Below are 23,122 nucleotides of genomic sequence, written 5' to 3'. Positions count from 1 at the left end.
TCACTTTCACCAGTTCTACTCAGAGGTACCTTCTTACCCCAGAGTCTACCTGGGATTTTAGTTGACCACAATTTTATCTTAATACTGGATTAACTATTTAGCTAATAGTTATCCTTGGCCCATTTCAGTTGGATTGTGTATGTGTTTCTTTTTTCTTTCCCTCTTTCTTTTTTTACTGATTTGTAAGTTATTTTTATATTATGAAAATATGAATAAGCATTCTTTGGGAATATGGATTGCAAATATTTCTTCCCAGTTCATGGCTTTTCGTTTGATTTTTTGTGGGGTTTTGGTGGACAGAAGTTTTAAGTTCTAATGTTGCTTCAGTTGTCATTGTCTTGCTTTATGATTTTTTTTGTGTCTTATTTAAGAAGCCCTTCACTTTCTCTTGCGATATTCTCAAGCTCTTGAGATATTCTCCTCTTATGTTTTCTTCTTAAAATTTTCAGATACTGCTTTTCACATTTTTGTATTTAATCCATATGGGGTGTAATTTGGCTGTATGCTAGGAATAGTTGTAATTTTTTCCCCTATATAACTGGTTGTTCCATCATTATTTAAGGAATAGTCTGTACTTTACTCACTGATTTCTTAATGGCACATCTTTTATGTACTAAGCTCCTATGTATACCTAGTAGTGCTGTTTTAAAGCTCTGATTTTTGGGACACCTGGGTGTCTCAGTGGGTTAGGCGGCTGCCTTCAGCTCAGGTCCGGCATCAGGCTCCTTGCTCAGTGGGGAGCCACTTTCTCCCTCTGCCTGCCGCTCCCCTTGTGTGTGCTCTTTCTCTAACAAAAAAATAAATACCTTAAAAAAAAAAAAAAAAAGCTCTGATTCTCTTCTGTCATCTATACCTGTACCAATAACACATTCTCTTAGTTTTTCTTTAGGATAAGTTTTGCTATCTCATTAGGGCAAATACTGCCACCTTACTTTTCAAAATTGGTTTGTCCTTTTTTATGAATTTTTCCAAGTTATATGAAAAATCCTATGGGGGAATTTCATTGATATTGCTTTGATTTTATATATTAAATTTGGATCACAGTGCCATGTTTATTAATTTTATCTTACTACATCGTGAATGAGGTTATTTCCATTTATTCAGGCCTTTTATGTCTTTAAGTGAAGTTTCGTATTTTTTTCCTGACAAGATCTTAAAAATGTTTTGCTAAATTTATTATTAGATATTTTCATGGGTTTAGTTATTTCAAGTGGTTTTTTTTTAACAATTATATTTTCTACTTATTGTGAACAGAATTATTTTTTTGCATTGGCTTGATAACCCTGCAGCTATATTGAATTCCTTTCAACTTCTTATGTATGCATTGTCTGACTTTTAAATTTTATATATATATATATATATACATATATATATATATATATATATATATATATGTATATATATATATATATTTGTTTCTTAGAGCACGTGAGTGCACACCAGCAGGAAGAGGGGCAGAGGGAGAGAGGAAGAAAGAATCTTAAGCAGGCTCCCTGCCCAGTGCTGAGCCCAAAGCGGGCCTCTATCTCAGGACTGGAGATCGTGACCTGAGTCAGTCACTTAACTGAGCCACCCAGGCACCCTGATAAATGATGCTACCCCCCCGCCCCATCTAGCCTTTATTACTTAAACTTTTTTTCCTAACTACACTGATTAGCCCTACAGTGTTGAATAGAAGCAGTGATAGGAGGCATATTTTATTTGGTTTCTGACTTTAAAGGGAAATATTTTAACATTTCACCATAAGTATGAGATTTGCTCTGGGTTTTACTGAATGCCCTCAGTTATGTTGAGCTTTCCTTTTATTCATTGTTGCAAAGAAGATTTTGTTTTTTTCCTTTACCTTGAATGGTTTGCATTTTTCCATGTTCTTTTTTTTTTTTTTTTTTAAGATTTTATTTATTTATTTGACAGAGATTACAAGTAGGCAGAGAGGCAGGCAGAGAGAGAGAGGAGGAAGCAGGCTCCCCGCTGAGCAGAGAGCCCATGTGGGGCTTGATCCCCAGGACCCTGGGATCATGACCTGAGCCGAAGGCAGAGGCCTTAACCCACTGAGCCACCCAGGCGCCCCTCCATGTTCTTTTTTGAGTAATTACTGAAATAATCATATAGGTCCCCTTTAGATTTATTATTATGGTAAATTTGTAAATATATTTTTCTAATTTTAAACTGTCCTTGTATTGCTAGGATAAATCCTACTGGATCCAGAATACATTTTAAAAAATATATTGTAGCCATTCTTTCCTTCCCAAATAACTCAGTCCTTATCTTTAATCCATTACATAGGGTGAAATAGGTAATCTGGGGATGGGAGCAGGGGTGCTATATTGACCCAGAGTGAGTGTCAAGGCCCAGATCCGGCAAAGAAGGTATCTGCACAGAATAGCAGCTCAGTGGGGCAGGAATCAAGCCATGTTAGGATGACAAATGCTCCATAGGGAGGTGGCTTACATGGCTGTGTGTGGAGATTTAGAGCCCAAGAGTGATGAGTAGAGAACATCCATGAAGAGGAAAGGGAGCAGCCTGAGGTGGAGCCTCACAGCCTGACCAGAGGGGAAGGGGGACGTTTCTGTCAGAGCCTAAGCAGAGGGGGAAGGGTGGTCCGGGGTTTGTGTGTGGAAGAGACAGCCAATTCCAGCATGCTAAGTCAGAACCCAAAAGAAGGCAGACCCAACTTTAATCAAGTGATCAAAAGGAATGTCATAATGGGACAGATTGAAATCAGATACCACTTAATACAGTGAGATACAGTGAGAAGAAATCACTATCACTTCAGTGGTATTCCTGCCAAAATGCATAACATGAATATAATTACAGGAAAATACCAAACTTAAATTAAGGGACATTCTACAAAACAACTGGCCCATCATTTTTGATAGTGTAAGGGTCCTAAATAAGTCTTAGAGACTGAAAGGACATGATAGCTAAATACATTGCATGGTTTTAGACATTGTACTTTTCTCTACAAGGAATGATTGTGATAATTGGCACACTTGAATTGTGTTTGAAAACTAAATGGCATTAACTTATCAATATTTATTTCCTGATTTTCATGGTCATACTCTGTTTGCATAGGAGGTCCTTGTTTGTAGGAAATACATACATGTATTTAAAGGCAGTGGGGCATCAGGTTGGCAATTAACTTCCAAATGGTTCAGGAAAAAATTTTCTCTCTACTGTATTGCCAGCTTTTCTGTAGCTGTGATTGTTTCAAAGTATTTTTTTTAATTTTTAAATGTTTATTATAGGATTTGATTTAGTAATATTTGGGATTAAAAAAAAAGAGGTTGTATTTATTTATTTGACGGAAAGAGAGAGTTGAAGCAGGGAGAGTGGCAGGCAGAGGCAGAGGGACAGGGAGAAGCAGGCTTCAGTGTGGGGCTCAATCCCACGGCTCAAACCCAGGACCCTGAGCTCATTTCCTGAGCCAAAGACAGACGCCTAACTGACTGAGTACCCAGGCATCCAATATTTAGGATTTTAAAATCTCTGTTTATAAGTGAGATTGGCCTGAGATTTTCCTTTTTCATACTACATATGCTCAGTTTTCTTCAAGTTTATAATAGCCTCAGACAATGAATTGGGAGAGTTTTCTTTCCCTCCATATTCTCATTCTTTTTTTCCAAAAGTTTCTGTACTAAAGAGATTATCTGTTTTCTGACAAATTGTTTGCTGGATTTTCCTGTAAAAATCATTTGGTGATTTTTTTTTTTTAAATTGGATTCAGGTTCTTTAGTAAGTAAAGGACTTGAGTGGGTAAAGGACTCTTTCTTTCTACTTCTTTTTGAGTTAGTTTTAGAAACTTTTTCTTAAATACTTCCCATTCAGATTTTTAAGCCTTTTCATTAAAAATCAAATAGTTAAACAAAGATTTTTAAGCATTTCAAATAAGGAGTAACGTTATTTAATGTATTAACTTAAGAACTAAAAAATTGTAATGCTTCAGTAGTGGTGGTCTCTTTCTCATTCCTATTTGTATTTGTGCTTTTCTCTTTTTTTCTTTCTTTCTTTTTTTCTTTTTTTGATAAATTTTGTCACAAGATTTCTTATTTTTTAATCTTTTCAAATGACCAGTGTTTGGATTTGTTGATCCTTTCTCTTGTATCTTTATTTTCTATTTAATTTATTTCTTACACTTTTTTTACTTTTAAAAAAATTCTTGTACTTTGAGTTTATTCTGTTTATTGTCTAAGTTAAGTTGGCTTAAGTTGGCTGCTTAGTTGTTTTCACAAAATTCTGCATAATAACCACAAAAGTCTTAGTGACACTCAGCATGTATTGCTCACTTGTCCGAGGTCAGAAGATGATTGGCTAGGCAGTCTGCTTGTCTTGGCTAGAGTTATGCATAGGTAAGACGCTGACTGGATGTTGACTGACACAGGTTGGCCTCAGCCAGAGCAACCAGACGACATCTGCTTCACATCCTCCTGATTAGGGTAATCTGGATATATCTTTTCATGTAGAAAGTAGAAGCAAAAGACAGGACAAGAGCTTTAAACTTACAGCTGGCCTACCATTACTCCTGCCCCATTCTTTTGGTTAAAACAAGCTGCAAAGGACAGGAATATATTCTCTACCATTATGGGAAGTATTCCAGAGTCACGTCAAAAAGAGCCTGGAATGCAGGGAGTGGAGAATTCAATCTGCCACTCTTGCCATCGCCAATGTTTTGCTTTTCCAAACTTTTTATTACAGAAGAATTACAGAATAGTACAATGGACACCTTTCACAAGATCTGCTAGTTGTTAACATTTGCTGTGTTTGCTTGTCTCACACTTTATTTTCTCTTTCTCATGGATTTTTTAAGTTAGTAGGCATCATGACATCGTCCCCCTTACATTTTTATATCCTAACGCTAAAGACAGTCATCACACTCGGGAAATTTAATATTAACACATTAATATTATCTAATTACAGTGTATGTTTAGACTTCTGTATTTGTCCCAGTAATATCCTTTATAAGTGTTTTTCATTGTATCTTTTATAATGCAGTCAGTTTTGCTTTATCACAACATATGTATTCCTAGAGACCTTACTGTGCAATTGCACAACAAAAATCACGGGGTTTGGGGCACCTGGTGGCTCAGTGGGTTAAGCCTCTGCCTTTGGCTCCGGTGATGATCCCTGGGTTCTGGGATGGAGCCCCACATCGGGCTGTCTGCTCAGCGGGGCACCTGCTTCACCTCCCCCTCTGCCTGCTTCTCTGCCTACTTGTCGTCCTTCTCTTTGTCAAATAAATATATAAAATCTTTTTTAAAAAAAATCACAGGGTTTATGGAGAAAATGGGGTTAGAGGCACAACACTGAAAAGCTTCATGTCTTTCTCTCCTTCCCTTCCTCCCTCCTTTTCCCTCTCTCCCTTCCTTCCTCCCACCCAACAGAGAACCTTATAAAAACAGTAGTACTCTTTTATATCCATTTAGTGGTTAAGACATATGTAAATACTAAAATGAATGTGGTACTTGACTTGGAAAAGACCTGAAGTTTGCTTGTGGAAGTAGGTGTGAGAAGGGATACAGCTTGCAAGTTATTGTGAGGTGGTGGAAGGAGGGTTCTCTGACATTGGCCAGAAAGAGTAGTACTGTAGGTGTGTGTAGGTGTGGTTCAACACACCTGGTGAACTGATATAGATGGTACATGTGTTTAGTTTTATGTATTTTGCATGTTCCAGCACAGCTCAGTTCCTCTGGGTTCAGTTTTCTGCTTTCACCTGATGTTTCTCACCAAATAAATAAATAAATAAATAAAATAAATCACACATAAGCAAGTGGGAAATTCTTGTCTTGTTCATACTGTGTTGAAACAAATGTGTGGGTTGTTTTTTTTTTTTAAAGAAAAAACTATAGAAGAATTTCGAGATAAACATTTACATCTATACATTTCCCTTTTTAGATTGCTTTAGCTGCATCCTACAAATTTTGATATATTGTGTTTTTGCTGTAGCTCAAGTCTAAGTATTATTCTTTGTTTTCTATTATGATATCTTCCAGCCATGATTTAGAAGTACATTTAAAGATTTTTCAAGTTTGTAGTTTTCCTTACAAGAATATTCTTTTGGTAATAGTTTCTAACTTTATTTCACTGTGTTCAATGAATGAAATATATGACATGAATTGTATGTGGGTATTTTTTCTTTCTTTTTTCTTTTTTTCCTTTGGTGACCAATTTGTGGTTAGTTTTCGTAAATGTTTTATTTGTGTTTGTAAAGAATGTTCATTCTCTAATTGTTTACCATTTTCTGAAGACTTTTTGCTTTATCTGAATTACACACACACACACACACACACAAATATACATATATATATATGTATATGTTTTGCTAATTGAATCCAAACTCTTCCCTCAGTTGTGTAAATCTCCTCTCAGTTTATTCAGGCACATCAGGTTCCTCTTGAAGAAATTTCTCCTGGAGCCATCTGTTAGGTTGCAGTTACTCTTTGGGCCTGTTACACAGCTTTCTTCTTGGATCTTCATTCCCTCTCTCTTTGTTAGCTTCCCTTTTCTTGGATATCACTGTCATTTCTTTTTTGCTTTATTCTCATTTTGGCAAAATTCTCCCTTTGGTAGCATCCTGAAAAAATGTATTTAGAAGGTGAAATTTTTGAGAACTTGCATGTCTGAAAATGAGTTTGCTGTCTTAATATTATGATAGTTGGATGAAAATAATTTCCCTCAGTTTTTAATATAACGCTTCATTTTCCTTTGGCTCCATTCCTGCTGTTGAGAAGTCTTTTCCTTTGAGCTTATTTTGATCCTCCTTGTCCTTGAGCTCTGAAAATTTTATGAAAAAGTGCCTTGTGTAGGTCTCCTTTCAGCAATTATGATGGGCACTCGGTGGGTCTTTCCATTAAAATTCATGTCCTTAGGTTGTTGGAAATTCACTTGAATTCTTTGATTTCCATTTCTCTGTTTTGACTTTCTGGAATTCCTGTTGTTAATTATGGGACCTCAGGCACTGGTCTCCAGATTTCCTTATCTTTTCTCTCCTATCCCTTTTATTGTACTTGCTGGGGACCTTTCCTCATCTTATCTTCTAGTTCTTTGAGGATTCCATTTCTGCTATTTTTAATTAGATCTTTTTTTCTAATATGAAACTGTGTTTTGTTCATAGGTCTGATGTATTCTCTTAACCTTTGAGGACGTTAATTATTTTTTAGGACGTTTTTGGATTTTGTCTTCTCCCATAGTCTCATAGTCCCTGCTTACTCCAGGTTTCTTTCTTGTTTATTTGTTTGTTTTGTTTTGATTTTGAGTTTGTGTGTGTGTGGTTTTTGTTTTTGTTTTTTACCGTTTGTTTTGATCTCACTATTAGATGCTTCTTATCAATGTCTAGGTGGTCCTTGCCTGTGCATATCTAAAGGTATACTACTGAAAAAGTGATTCAGAGCTCCAAGCCCCTGAATGGGGTTTGCTGTGATCTTCACCTAAAGGGAATCTAGCTAGTCATCTCCCCCCCCGCCTACCCCGAAAAGCCTGGCAGAATCTTTGGGTCTTTTTTCTTGAGTTCCAAGAGAAGGACTCCACTAAAGCCTCTGGAGGTTCTGACAATGATTTTGGGAAGAGGGCTTGAGAAAGGGAGCTGCCTCTGTAGTTAGTCTGTATGTAAAGTTGACTTAATGCTTTGTTATAAAAGTAAGATACCTCTCCTCAATGGTGTATAGACACCTTTTTTTTTAAAAAAAGGGTTGGGGGAGGAAGAAAGAAAGAAGACTTCTCTACAGAATAGCTTCTGCTGGCTATAGAGAGGGTAGTTCCTAGCTTGGGTCACCTAACTGTGGAGAGCGACTAAGAAGAAATCAGAGAGGCCTAACTGCTTAAATAGACTTTCAACCAATCCTCTCCCTAGACCCACCTTCACCCCCATTTCTAGAGGTACCTGGTGCTCCCAATTCTTGAACCCTTTGGCGTTCCTGCAGTTAGTGATTTATATACTTAGGAGTCACTTTTCTTAAAGTGCCATTCTTCCACTCTTCCATATGCTTTTTAGTGTTTAAAATTTTCTCTTTTCTCCATTTCTATTTTCTTGGTTTATGTGGGCTTATAATACTTAATTTTAATTTAGTTTAATTAATTTGACAGAGAGAGGGAGCACAAGCAGGAGGAGCGGCAGAGGAAGAGGGAGAAGCAGACTTCCCACTGAGCAGGGAGCCCAACACAGGGCTCCATCCTAGGACCCTGGAATCATCACCTGAGCCAAAGGCAGACACTTAACCAACTGAGCTGCCTAGGTGCCCCTGGTTTATGCTACTTTGGTGAAGTTTGGAGAGAGCAGGGTACAAAAATGTGTGTAACCAGTCAATCATTTTTACACAAAACCTTAAAATAAATTTTAATAACTTTGAAATTTAAAGAGCATTACACACCAAGTGCTCAGGGCGTCCAAAAAGTCAAAACTATAAGATGTTATTTGCCTTCTTTCACTTGTGTACAGTGGAGTCTTCCATAGGTTACATGATGTGTGATATTGCAACAGATTACATGCAGAAATAGGCGAGTTGTGCTTTTTTCTAAGTCAAACACTGAAGAAATTTGAAAAATGTAAAATAATGGCATTAATTTTACTAATTTTTTGGAAAAGTTTTTCTCTAAAAATATCTTATTTGTGGTAACATGATAGGTTTATTTTTTTTAAAGATCTATTCAAAAATACATAGTTTAAAAATCTTAGTTTTCATTTCTCATATGGTGAATATCGGTCATTGTAACCCACATAAAAAACAGTCACTGGTATCCTCAGTAATTTTTTTTTTAAAGATTTTATTTATTTATTTGACACAGAGAGAGAGATCACAAGTAGGCGGAGAGGCAGGCAGAGAGAGAGGAGAGAGGAGGAAGCAGGCTCCCCACGGAGTAGAGAGCCCGATGTGGGGCATGATCCCAGAACCCTGGGATCATGACCTGAGCCGAAGGCAGAGGCTTTAACTGACTGAGCCACCCAGGCGCCACTCCTCAGTAATTTTTAAGAGAATAAAGAGTCATGAGGTCAGAACTTCTGAGAGCTTCTGCTCTAGGCTATCCTAGATATAAATTGGAACAGAACATGAGTATAATGGTATAAACATAACCAACACTGCACTAGTCTCAGCTTTACATAGGACAGTAATGTGGTTTAGTCCTCATGCTCATTAAATTTAACACTCCTGTGGTTTTATTCAAAATTCTTTTCTTTTCTTACCTAATAACCCTTAGAGGAACAAAAGGAAGCTGCTGGAAGTTAATTTATACTGTCTTTCTCCTTAGAGTATTCATGTTCCAGTCTCTGCTGACTTAGATAATGAGAAATAAGTTTAAGAGCCAAAATGTTGAAGTGTGCATTATTATTCCCAAGGGGGTGAAACTTGGCTCTTAAAGAGAAAAACTTAGAATTATAATAGTTTGTGGCCCATAAAGAGGTATACAGTACATCTGGGTATTAAAATTTCATTGGAGATGGGGGATGGTTAGGGGAAAGAAGTCAAAGTTTCCTTAGGAAAAAGAGGTTGGAAAACAGTGCATTAAAGATCCTATTAGAGCGTGATCTGTTAACCTTTCTCTCAGTTATGTTTTTTTTCTCTTCTCTAGGCTTGTTCCATAATGCCAAAGAGTAGATGCTATAACTACAAATACCTTGTTAGGGGTGCAGTAGGTCCCTTAAAGAGGGAGACAACTAGGTAAAGCTAGTAGCAACCAGAGAATTTATGCCCAAGGACCTTGGCTCATCACTCAGCTCCAGCCAGTTGTTGTCATAGTGGAATATATGCCCAAAGTTGCCAAAATTCCTAAATTTTTTAAAAGAAAAGCCAGAAAATCCAAATTTTATGGAAAACTTATTTTTAGGGGCTCCTGGGTAGCTCATTCGGTTAAGCGTCCAGCTTTTGATTTCAGCTCAAGTCATAATCTCAGGTTCTGACATTGAACCCACCTTGGGCTCCACACTGGGCTTGGAGCCTGCTTAAGATTCTATCTTTCCCTCTCCCTCTGCCCCTTCCCCCTTTAAAAAACTTATTTTTAAATACCAGAAGCTAATTTAAATAATTTTAAAATAATACAGCATTCAGAACCTCTATGAACCCCTGGTTTAGGACACTCCCACACACACCACAGTAAGTATAGTCTCTTCCACTGTGATAGAATGTTCTCCAAAATATGACTCTCCTACAGCATCCTGAACTCTAAGTCCCTGCTTGAATAACTGTGGTAGATCCTCTTGTCCCAGGAGGCTAACCTGTCCTATTTTGGTTAACTCTGATTGTTTGATGGCTCTGCCTCAGACGAAGCAGAAATGTATCTTCTTCATACTTTAACCTAGTGGTCCTGGTTTGTTTTGTGAGACGACACAGAATAAAATTTACTCTTCTCTTACATGACAGGTCTTCAAATTTGTGAATTTGAAAATAAAAAATTTCTTCAGAAATGTAGAGCATAAAACTTAAACTCTAAAGTCAAGCTTGTTAGGGTTTGGATCTCTTCTCTGCCTCTTAACTAGCTCTGTAGTGTTGGAGCTTGTTACTTTAATCTTTTTGTACCCCAGTTGGTCCAGTTTAGTATAGTACTGTAATTTTATCTAATTGCTAATAGGTATTACATGCAAAGCTCTCAGAACAATGCCTAGCCTATAGTAAATACTCAGTAAATGTTACTATCCCGATAAAGCGTCCTTAGTTCCATCAGTCATTCTTTATATAACAGTTTTATATTTTCTTGCCATACTTTACTCATTAATGGAAGCAGTTTGGTGCCTTACAGGAAACTTTTCTTTCCCAAACTCTTACCTTCTATACTATCCCCTCACATTTCTCTCAAAACCAGATCACAGTGACTTTTATCTTTGTTTATATGTATATACAAATATAAATACACATACATATATGCACACATAAACATTCACTTCTTCATTCTTGAGGGTATGTGGACATAAAAACCATTAGACAGCCAAACTGTAAGACTGGTTTCTCCCTCACTTTCCTAATAGAACTCTGATTTTATGCACAGTTTCCTTCTTCTACACAGTTTTATGCTTCAGAGAATCAGGCCCTATCTCTAGCCTTGGATAGTGGGTTCTCCTTGGTTTAAAAGTCAACCAGGGGGTTCCATGATGTCTGGGTAATTTTTGACATAGGTGTGTGATGCAGTTGTGGCCATTGAGATCTGAGGAGAAATCAGGATGGAAATTGGGTTTGGGGTTTCTGAGAAAGGAATCCTTGTTCCTAAATGAGATGCGCATGAAGAGAGAGTCTCATCTTTCTGGTTACTGCTGAGACTGGATCAGAAACCTGTTTCACTGTCTTAAGGCCTGGGAATTGGGTAGGGGTACCACCTGAGGATAGCAGAGTGAAGACATAAGTGGGTTCTTGGTATAGGTGGGTTCTCGAAGACATTGTTTTTTTTGTTGTTTTGTTTTGTTTTTGTTTTTTTAAAGATTTTTTTTTTTATTTATTTGACAGACAGATCACAAGTAGGCAGAGAGGCAGGCAGAGAGAGACAGGAGGAGGAGGCAGGCTCCCTGCTGAGCAGAGAGCCCGATACGGGACTCGATCCCAGGACCCTGAGATCATGACCTGAGCCAAAGGCAGAGGCTTTAACCACTGAGCCACCCAGGCGCCCTCGAAGACATTATTTTTATTTGTTCATACTTTTTTTCTTCCGAGTTTCTGCTTAAATTCTAATTAGTTAATATACTGTGTAATATTAGTTTCAGGTATATGCCTTAGTGAATCATTGCTTATATCATCACCCAGTGCTCATTACAATCTTGAAGACTTGAGCTGCTAAACTAACCAGCCCTTCCTCTAAATTTCCTGTTATGTGAAAAACTTTTTTATTATATGCTTCTTTGAGTCTGACCTCCAACTAAAATAAGCTTAATCAATAAAGAGGTTATTTATTTCTAGTATGGCTGGCAAATTGGATAAATAGTACTTCATCTCGGGGCGCCAAGGTATGCCTGTACCTACACTTTTCCCAAGACCTACATTTCTTGATATGTCTAACTCTGCAAAGGGTTATCATCTGAGCTTTTACCAAGTCATACTCTTTTTGCACATGGAGGGTCTTGCTTCGATGATAGCTGCTGACTGATCAGGGTGGTAGTTGCTGAAGGTTGGGGTGGCTGTGACATTTTCTTAAAATAAGACAGCACTGAAGTGTGTTTTGATTGACTCTTCTTTTCACCAGTAAATTCTCTGTAGTGTGTGATGCTGTGTGATAGCACTTTGCCCACAGTAGAATTTATTTCAGAATTGGAGTTAGTCCTCTCATTTCCTGCCACTGCTTTATCAACTAAGTTTATGTAATATTCTAAATCCTTTGTTTTCATTTGAACAGTTTTCATAGCATCTTCACCTGGAGTAGATTCCTTCTCAAGTAACCACTTTCTTTGCTCATCTTTAAAATGCACCTCCTCATCTGTGTAAATTTTATCATGAGGTTGCAGCAATACATTCACATCTTCAGGCTCTACTTTATTTTTTTTTTATTTAATCTCTACATACCATGTGGGACTCAGGCTCTATACCTCAGCCAAGATCAAAAGTCCCATGCTTTTCTGACTGAGCCAGCCAAGCACCCCTTTAGGCTTCCCTTCTAATTCTAGTTCTCTGGCTGTTTCCACCACATCTGCAGTTACTTCCTCCACTGAAGTCTTGAACCCTTCAAAATCATTCATGAGCATTGGAATCAGCTTCTCCCAAACTCCTTTTAATGTTGATATTTTGACCTCTTCCCATGAATCACAAATGTCCTTAATGGCATCTAGAATGGTGAATCTTTTCCAGAATGTTTTAAACTTACTTTGCTCAGATCCATCAGAAGAATCATTGTTTCGGGCAGTTCTAGCCTTATGAAAGTACTTCTTTAATAAGGTTTGAAAGTTGAAATAACTCTTTGATCTATGGGCTGCAGAACAGATGTTGTATTAAGTATGAAAACAACGTGAATCCTGTACATCTCCATCATAGCTCTTGGGTGACCAGGTGCATTTATCAGTGAGTGGTAATATTTGAACGGAATCTTTATCTTCCGTTCCATGGGCTTAAAATATTAAATAAACCGTGTTGTAAACAGATGGACTCTCCTTCAAGTTTTGTCCCACGTATAGAGCTCAGGCAGAGTAGATTTAGCATAATTCTTAAGGGCCCTAGGGTCTTTAGCATGGGCTTCACTTAAAGTCACCAGCTGCATTAGCCCTTGACAGAAGATTTGGCCTTTCCTTTGAAGCTTTGAAACCAGGCATTGACTTCTCCTTTCTAGCTAAGAAAGTCCTAGGTGGCATCTTTTTGTGATAGAAGGTGGTTTTGTCTACACCCAAAATCTGTTGTTTACTGTAGCCACTTCCATTAATGATCTTAGCTAGATCTTCTAGGTGACTTGCTGCTTCATGTTACACTTTGATGTTACAGAGATGTTTTTTTTTTCCTTAAACCTTAAACCGTTTCTTGAAGCAACCTCTGCTAGCTTCAAACTTTTCTTCTGACACTTAATTACCTTTCTCAGCCTTCATAAATTGAAGCGAGTTAGGGTCTTGCTCTGGATTAGGTTTTGGCTTAAGGGACTCTTGTGGCTGGTGATCTTTTATTCGGACTACTAAAACTTTCTCTATACTAACAATAAGGCTGTTTGCTTTTATTAGCATGCGTATGTTCATGGGAGTAGCACTTTTCCTTCAAGAACTCTAACTTTGCATTCATAACTTGGCTGTTTGGCACAGAAGGCCTAGCTTTCAGCTTGTCTTGGCTGTTGACATGCCTTCCTCATTAAGCGTAGTCATTTCTAGCTTTTGATTTAAAGAAATGTGTGACTCGTGTTTCACTTGAATACTTAGCTATTCTGGGGTTAATTGCCCTAATTTCAGTACTGTTAGGTCTCTGGGAATACGGAGGCCCAAGGAAAGGGAGAGAGATGGTCAGTAGAGCAATCAGAACACACGCAACAGTTATAGGTTAAGTTCACTGTCTTAGATGAACGCGGTTTGTGGTGCCCTAAAAACAGTGACAGTAGTAACATCAAAGATCACAGATCACCATAGCAAATATAATTATAATGAAAAAGTTTGAATTATTGTAAGAATTATGAAAATGTGACAGATACAAAGTGAGCAAATAGCTGTTGGAAGAACTATGCTGATAGACTTGCTCAATGCATGGTTGCCAAAAACCAATTTTTAAAAAAAAACGCAGCTTTGAAGCACATTGAGGTGAAGTGCAACAAAAGAGGTATTCCTAGATAATGTACATGTGTGTAGACCTTTTTTAGGGTTTCTTTTGGTTAGGAGATAAGAAAAGGAAAAAGCTTATAATTTCAAACTCATTTGGAAAGTGGTGTGCTATATTTTGTCTTCTTTTCCAGCTAAAGTTAAAACTCTTTTATGGAAATTGATTCATTACTGCTAGAGGACTAATAGGGGAAACCTAAGCTTTTAATCTTATCCATGTTAGATTAGAAACATTTGCCCGGCATGAAATTTCCTAGGCATGTTTTTCCAGAAAAAGGAAAATAATATTTAATAACATCGTGTAGAAAGACAGGTGTTAGCTAAAGTAAGAATTGTATGCACAGTTTTAAATTCTGAAATTCTTGAAGATGTGAGGTCATCCTCTGCCACATCACCATAAAATGCCCAAGGAACACATTAAAACCAACTTTAAAAACAGAACATTATACTCTGTTTCATTCGTAGAAATAGAAAGATGGTTACAAACAATCCCAAAATGCAGATATTTCCATTCAGTTGGTAGGTTTGGTTTAGATTTTATAAATTCTTTTTTTTTTTTTTAAGATTATATTTTTATTAGAGAGTTAGCAAGCATGCATGCATACACGAGCCGGGGGAAGTGCAGGGGGAGAGGGAGAATACATAGGGCTGGATATTTATACAAGTTCTGTTGAGGGATTTTTTCTTTTTACTGCTAACATGAAATACATGTTCTTTCTCTATACCATTTCTCTAACTCTCCAACACCAAATTAGATTTCTTACCATTGAATTCTGACAATTAACTACCTGAACTTACATCAGACCCCCCAGTTTAAAGGCTCAGACCCACAAGACTGCCCTCGCTTTAGACATCATTGGCAAGTTTGGGTCTCCAGGTTACCTGCATTTCTGTCCAACTTGGAGAGGATCAGGGTCCGTGAATATATGACTGCTTGGAGAGTGAGTTGTTACTGTGTTGCTCTTTAGTTTACCAGATTCCTCCTTTTAGTCCTTCTTTCTTCCTTATTCTCCCTGATCACTTAGTGCTGTTAGAGGGACTAGAGAGGACAAGGCAGTGTTTTGAGTGTTTGTAAATTCTTCCTTCCTCCTTCCTAACTTTCTGTCTTCCTTCCCACCTTTTTGCCTATCTACATATTTTTTAAAAGCTGCTTCTGTATGCCAGAGGATGTAAGACCTCACGGAGTTTTCATGCAAAATACCCTCTTTTCTGGGAAAGGGAACCTGAATTTCCAGATGTGGGGAGATGAGTCTTAAATCTTGAAGTGTGAAGAGAACCAACTATGGCAGTTTTCTATTTTATGAAAACAATTAGTATAATTTAGATAATAATTTTTAGATAATAGTTTTTAGTAATTTTAGATAATACTTTTAGATATTTTAGATAATTTTAGTAATTTTAGATAATACTTTTTAGTAATTCGCTATTTTAATAGTTGTAGAGTCTTAAATGTGGGTGTCTTTAAATGCTGCTGCCAGTTTCTTCCACCTCTTCTATAGGATAAACAGCAGGGGGGGTGGTTGTTTTGTTGTTTTTTTTCTTACTTTTAGTAATTCTGATAAGATATATTTGAAATATTTGCTTTACTAAGGGATAAAGAGTTTTTTATTTAAAAAAATAAGCACTTTATTCCAAAAGTTACTTAATCTTATAATTTTTAATGTCTTTAATATTGATTTTATGTATGTTGAAGCTCTTCATACGATTTTTTAAATGACAAAGGTTGTCATAAAAATAGTAATATGTTATACTATTATTTTTTTATTAACTGAAAAATTACATGTCTTCTGGCTGTATGCAATTTATTTATTTTAGGTGTTGAATTCTATGCTCCTTATATGAAAAATAGAAATGTAAATATTTGAAATTCTTTACTGCTTGCCTTCTGGTGAAGCTTGTCTAGGTATCTTCTTTTTAAAATAACTTCTAAGTCTTAGCAGTTTTGAGGTGAAAGGTGGCATTTTGACTAGAGAAGAAAGGAGATAATGCTTGCAGTACTTAACATCCTTCATGAAATGATGCTGTTGTTGGATAATTAACACTAATCTTTTCTCCTACAGAGAGCTGTTGGAAATAAGACTATGGCTTTATTACTTTTAATATTTTAATCATTGTAAGCTACTTTTTCTTTTTATAAATATTTTTCAAGATTTCTCAGGGAGGAAAGAAAAACAGTTGATGAACCAATGTGTATTTTGATTTACATTGAATACTTTTTATTATTCTTTCCAAAACAGACACTCCTTGAATATGCAGAGAAATGGAAAACTTCAGAAGATCCTTTACCTTTATTGGAGGTATACACAGTGGCTATCCAAAGTTATGTTAAAGCCCGACCTTATCTTACCTCTGAATGTGAAAATGTAGCATTGGTTCTGGAACGCTTGGCATTGTGAGTAGACCTTTGAGTACATAAAAAATTAGATTTAGCCTTTTTTTTTTTTTTTTTTTTTAAGAGTTTACTTATTTATTGGACAGAGAGAGACACAGCTAGAGAGGGAATGCAAGCAGGGAGAGTGGGTGAGGGAGGAGCAGGGAGCCTGATGTGGGGCTCCATCTCAGTACCCTGGGATCAGGACCTGTGCCGAAGGCAGATGCTTAACGATTGAGCCACCTAGGCTCCCCTAGATCAAGCTTTTTTGTTTTAATTCTGTATCTCAGGATAGTTTAATTTTAAATAGAATAGTTATGGGGTGTCTGCTGATACTAGGATTATTTGTTTTATTTTACTTTGAATTTTAATAAATGTTTGTATCCTTACCAATTTTTTGTTTTTTAGAAGCTGTGTTGAACTTTTACTGTGTCTGCCTGTTGAGTTATCAGATAAACAGTGGGAACAGTTTCAGACACTGGTGCAGGTGAGAATATTTACCTATTAGATTTCATATAGGTATATCATATCCTTTTTCTTTATTAATAAATTATTTGGTTACACTTCATCTAAGTAATAACAGGTATTATTTGCAGCTCTTATTAACACTAGTGTCATTCATATGCTAGATGTTCAATAAATGTGTGTTAAATGATGATATACATTTAAATAGATTGATTGAATATTGTCGCACTGTTCTTTAAGATCAGTTAATTAGCACTTTGCCAGACCAGTAAGGGAAAACAAAAGAAAATGCCCTAATTTGTATTTAGGAACAGTTTACTTGCCGAACATCTGCAATGTGCCTTAAATGAACTTAATATATCATTTAATCCTTATGAAAACTTTGTGGGGGAAGGTGTATTTTTCCCATTTTAAAGGTGAGGAAACTGAGGCTCATACTTTAAAATATTTATCTACCCAAATTTATACAGCTAATACTACAGAGTAGTTATTTGAATCAAGGTTCTTTTTTTCAAAGTCCATGCTTTTCGCCTATAACTGAAAACACATGCTTTGTCTCTCTTGTTTAGTGCTGTTACTCTACCTTACAGAAGTACTACACAATTTAGTACTTAGTTGTGTTGGAGTATTTTCAAGAATGTTAAATTTTGTTTCAAGCACTAGATTGTGCTGGATATACTATAGCTTCAAGTAAGTTTTGATTAATTGATTAACTAAAAAGAATGATTTTACTAGTTAGTTTCAGAAAGTATTTCTCTTTCTCTAGCCAGAGTTCATAAAATATGTTTTGGCTTGATTTTTTTTTTTTTTCCCTGTAGCAATTAAAGAGAATTAGTTGCAAATTTCAGAAGCATGTGAAATAAACTGTAGTTAGGTAGAGAAGTCAGCTTTTCTGTTTTAATATTGACCATTAAAATCTTCATCAATTGCAAAATTCTGGAAAGGATTTATATCTTAATATCATAGGATTCCACATAGTGTCTTACACATAATTAATTGTTGAAATGAAGGTGTCTTGTGTTTGTTACATTGCAACTAACTTTTTGATCACGCAGTTTCTACTTCAGAGTATCGGTAACTCATGTCTTAGGTGGTTTTTCCAGCAAGTATTTATTTTTAGGCAAATAATTATTTTAGAACTTTTCATTGTTTGGCATTCTACCTCAGAATTAAGTTGTTTATGTACAATACAATACTGAATTCCTTATGCTATTTTGTCAGCATATGATAACTTTTAAACTTTCCTTTTTGAAACAGTAGCACTAGTTGATACTTTTTCATACGGGTTAATGAGAAGGAAATAACTCTTTAAATCCTTATATGGTAGATTTCAGCAATTGTTCGAAGAAACTTTCTTAAAGCACTGGAACTTGTTGCAGTGGGGAGTGTTTATGGTTTTGAGGAATAAACTTTTTGTATAAACATAGCATGTAGCTTTAACAGTTTCCATGACACTTTGCTCTCATTTCAGAGCTCCCTTGGGCTTATTTTGTATTTGCTTAACAGCATTTGTTTCATTTTACCTGTGTTTTACTGTTTTAACTTTCTTTACCCCACTAGAGGATAAGCCCCATAAATGCAGGGACCATTTGCTCTCTTCCCTAGTCCTTTGCCCATAGAAATTCCCAATAAACATTTTCTGAATTGAATAAAAACCATTGGTCTTTCGTGTCTTGAAGAATATGCTAATTGCATGAACACTTGGAAACAACTAGTAATCAAGTTTTAGTGTCAGTTTTAAATAGAATATTGCCAAGTCTATATAATGAATAAATGAAAAACCATGCATTTAGTTGTTTTCATAAGTCCCTTTTATTGGAATATGTGTATGTTGTCATTTAGGCCTTGATGCAAATCTGTCCTTTATTAATGGTAGGTTTTTTTGGAAAAAGTTTTTTACTAACACAGGAGATAAAATGTGTAAGGTCTTTTATACTATGGAAATTCTGATAGCTTCCTTCAGAAGTAACGTTGTTCTTGGTTTAGATTTTGGGGGAAAAATAATTTTGACTTATTTCTAGAAATACATTGTATTTATTTAAAAGTTACAATTGATACAATTCTTGAGATTCATCTTTAAGAATCGGGAGTAAAGGAATTCAGCACTTTGTAATGTGATGTGAAATTTTTAAGATAAAAGTCTGATTTTTCAAAAGTTTAGTATTATATTTAGAGCCTGATAAGCTTGCTTTTAAAAATCTGTTGTAATTCTTTGGATGTTTATTTAATATTTATAGGTAGCTCATGAAAAGCTGATGGAGAATGGCAGCTGTGAATTGCATTTTTTAGCTACTCTAGCTCAAGAGACTGGGGTGTGGAAAAACCCGGTACTGTGCACTATACTTTCCCAGGAACCATTGGATAAGGATAAAGGTAAATTTTCTAGAGAGAGAGAGAGAAAAAAAAAAAAAAAAAGAAGAACCATTAGACTAGAAAAAAATACTTAAAATTGTTTTGATAAATATAATTCATTTCAAGATTTCCCAAAGAAGGACCATTTAATTAAATTTTAGCTGAGGTACTTGAGGCCCTTCACCTTAATTTTATTTGGGGGAAGATGTATTTATAGGATATTACACAGTCTTAGGATAACAGAAAAACTAAAATTTTTCCCCAACATGTTTTCACATAGAGGAATTCCCTCGGCAATATCCTGATAGGTGGCAATCTAGCTTGTATTTGATAACTTACTTGACAGATGGGAAAGCAGAAGTAGGGTAGTTAAATGATTTTCCTCAAAATAGAGAAAGAAATTAAACCTAGAACTCTCAAGTCTTCTGCCTCTAAGATTAGTACTCTTTCTCAACAGTTTATCACTCTATTTTATTTTATTCTATTTTGTTGTTATTTTATGAGCTTGGGTAATAAAGATCCCAGTTAAACTCAACTGGCAGATACCCTGTTGGAAGTAGATGGTTAAATCATGAGTAATATGTGTAAACGCTTAATGTTCAGAGCTCAAAAATTTTATATACCATGAAGAAGAGCATAGTTACTGTCTTTGGTACTTTTCTTGAAATTACTTAGCAAAGTGCCCAGATTTCACCCAAACTTTTCCCAAGGTATTTAACTGAAGAAGTAAATAAACTTCTCTTGTTTATTGCTGCTTTGCTTGTTGATGGATGGCAAACTTTAGGTATTTTGCTGTATGGTAGCAAATTGTGAAGGCTCTGAGAAAGAAGTTAGGTCTGTTGCTTGTGAAGTCTTCTGGTACATTGATACCTTCCAGCCAATCCCCAAACTTCTCCTCAAGCTGGTTTTTCCTACCTGGCTCCCCTCTTAAAATTTCTCTGTGCTTTCCTGATAGTTCTAGCAATGTTACCTGTTTCTTAATTTTCACAGGCAAATTATTTTTAGTACCCCCTTCCATGGTAGATATCCACAGTATTCTCACAGTATTACAGTATTCTCAAGACTTTGGAGAAATGGGGACTGGACTCTCATTATTTAAATTAATAATAAGAACAACATTTAAAATTGAGAATCTTAGATTTTTTTTTGCCTTTGGCATATTAGTTACATTCCCAGTATACTAATACCACTAAGATTTTGTTCTTATAATCAAATTATACTTTCTAATCTATTCAGCTTTTGGATATACTGGATGTAATATATTACTACTAATAACAGATTACATTGTATAGTTCCTAACAGTTTGAAATGTGTTTTTATATTCATGGTTTCATTTAACCTTGATGATCCTGTGAAAAAGGTAGGATCTTTATTATCCCTGTTTTACAGATGAGAAAATGGAGGCTCAGAAATATTGGTTGTCTTTTCAGTATTACATTGCCAGTGTTGTGAGGCAGAGCCAGGAATTGAAGTCAGGACCTCTCTTCATTTAAATCATGCCCTGTTGCACCTAGCCTAATAAAATTGCACCTAGCTTAAATAACTAACTCCTTTTTTCTGTTGTCAATTTCTGAAGAGCATTTTTGCTGAGCTCACACATTACACTAAAACAGGAAAATGGAACCTTTACCTTAGCAGAGATTTAAAATTTATTTTAAAAGAATATGTACTCCATTTCCTTACTTGCTTAAATGTGCCTAACATCATTTCTGTTAGCAAAGTCTCTGCCCATCTCTTTGCTGCTTTATTTCTTGTTCTTTGCCTGACATAGCTACTAGAGTAATTTGGATTATTCAACCAAGAGGAATTTCTTAAAATAGCAGTGGATTGTAGGTAGCCAGACTTTAATACAACTAAGTGAAGCAGTCAGATGTTAAATGACAGATTTTGCAGCCATAATCTTTACTTGGTTCTCTGTTATTTAGAATGTCTCTTTGATGGGAGTCATTTTATGGATAATCACAGAAGCTAGAAGTGTATGTTGAAAAAGTTGAAGGAATTAACATTTTACACAAAATATTAATTTATTTACATTATCGAACTTGATGATTCAGAAGGATAGGAACTTTTAGCTTTAAATACCCAGTCTCTTAGTTTAACTTAACTACAGCAGTTTGAAGAGAACTAGAGCTTAGAGAATAATACATCTCAGGAGGCTATGCTCATTACTTTGTTTATAGTGAACCCTTTGGAGGTTTGATGTAGTATTTGAACAGTAATCTACCTAATTGTGATTTCTTTTAAAATATTTATTTCTCAGAGAGAGAGAGAGAGAGGGAGCAAGTGAGTGCACAAGCAGGCAGAGTGGCACCCAGAGACAGAGAGAGAAGCAGGTTCCCTGCTGAGCAAGGAGCCGGATGTGGGACTTGATTCCAGGCCTCTGGGATCGTGACCTGGGCCGAAGGCAGCGGCTTAACCGACTGAGCCACCCAGGCGTCCCAGAATTTTTTTTTTTAATTGACTAAATTTGGACTCACTAAAACCCAGCTAATCCAAGAAATGCTCTTCGATTTGGGGGATTGAGGGTGGGTGGAAATGCTGGTTTCACTATTAAGGTTTTAGCATCCTAGAATAAAGTAACTCTAATAACTAAATTTACACAATTCAAGTAGGTGCCCTTTGAATTTCATAGGAACTTTAAGCTTACATATTACTTTTATCTTTCTTTGGTCATAATCTCAGGATTGGAAAGACAATGAATGCCAATTTTATTTTTTAACCCAATTTTAACTGCCTTCTAAATATCACTGACAAATAAATTGGCCTTCTCTTTTTTTTTTTTTTTTTTTTTTTTAAGATTTTATTTATTTGACAGACAAAAAGACAGGGAACACAAAGCAGGGGCAGTGGAAGAGGGAGAAGCAGGCTCCTTCTGAGTGGGGAGCCCGATGTGGGGCTCAGTTTCAGGACCCTGGGATCATGACCTGAGCTGAAGGCAGATGCCTAACAACTGAGCCGCCCAGGCACCCCAATTGGCCTTCTCTTAAACACCAGTTTATTTGCTAGAGAGATGGTTTGCTGTGTAGTTCAGTCTATTTATTCTTAACCTGTGATTCTTCACTATAAAAATTGTGAAAACTACATTCTTAGAATTCCATCTTTTGGATCTAGTACCCCTAGAGCCATGCCAAACAAAGTTTAAGTCCCTCTTTCATGCCATAGCAAGGTTTTTAAAATGCATTTTTTGGATCTCTTTAATATGTAATTCTCAGAACTTAATGTGTACCCTGAATATGATCTGGCTGACTTTGAGGTCATTGGTTCTCTGATTTTTCATTCTGACAATTTATACTTCTAGTGTGACTTAAGATGACATTAAATTTTTTGGGTAGCCATATCATTCTCACAAGTCCGTGAAATTAGTAATCACACAAAAAATTTTAAAAATAAACAGTACCCTTAAATTACCAACTACATTTTTATACTTTGTCACACGAAGCATCGCTTTTTCCCCCCTGCTTAATTTCAGTGTTAGGTTCATTCTCTGTTTGCAACTTTTCAATCTTGATTTTGTTATTCAAGGTGTTTGCCCTTACCAGTTGTCTCTTGTTAACATATATTTTGGCATCCGGGTCCTTGAAAATAACCATAAAATGGTCATGTCCAGAAATCTAGCCTCTCAGATACTTAATAGAAATCTTCCTTCTTGCCTTCAGTCCTTAATCAATACTCTGATTATGGTTGTTTGATAAAATACGCCTGTTTTTCCTTGTGTCTGCTCCATGATTTTACTTTTTTGTATATAA

At 36.0% G+C, this 23,122-nt stretch overlaps 1 protein-coding gene across 1 annotated transcript in view; it reads left to right on the top strand.

Annotated features, from left to right (window-relative positions):
• LOC111158762 (zinc finger protein 292) overlaps positions 1–23,122 on the top strand; it is a 90,072-nt gene that overhangs the window by 29,057 nt on the left and 37,893 nt on the right. The window contains exons 2-4 of the mRNA XM_022521015.1: positions 16,426–16,580; positions 16,968–17,046; positions 19,262–19,397. Coding sequence (XP_022376723.1) covers positions 16,426–16,580; positions 16,968–17,046; positions 19,262–19,397 — 370 coding nt within the window. The remainder of the gene's footprint in view (positions 1–16,425; positions 16,581–16,967; positions 17,047–19,261; positions 19,398–23,122) is intronic.

Source organism: Enhydra lutris, unplaced genomic scaffold (assembly GCF_002288905.1).
Source record: "Enhydra lutris kenyoni isolate GAN:26980312 unplaced genomic scaffold, ASM228890v2 scaffoldscaffold63, whole genome shotgun sequence".
Taxonomy (NCBI): Eukaryota; Metazoa; Chordata; class Mammalia; order Carnivora; family Mustelidae; genus Enhydra; species Enhydra lutris.
This window is presented reverse-complemented; position numbering and strand designations above follow the sequence as displayed.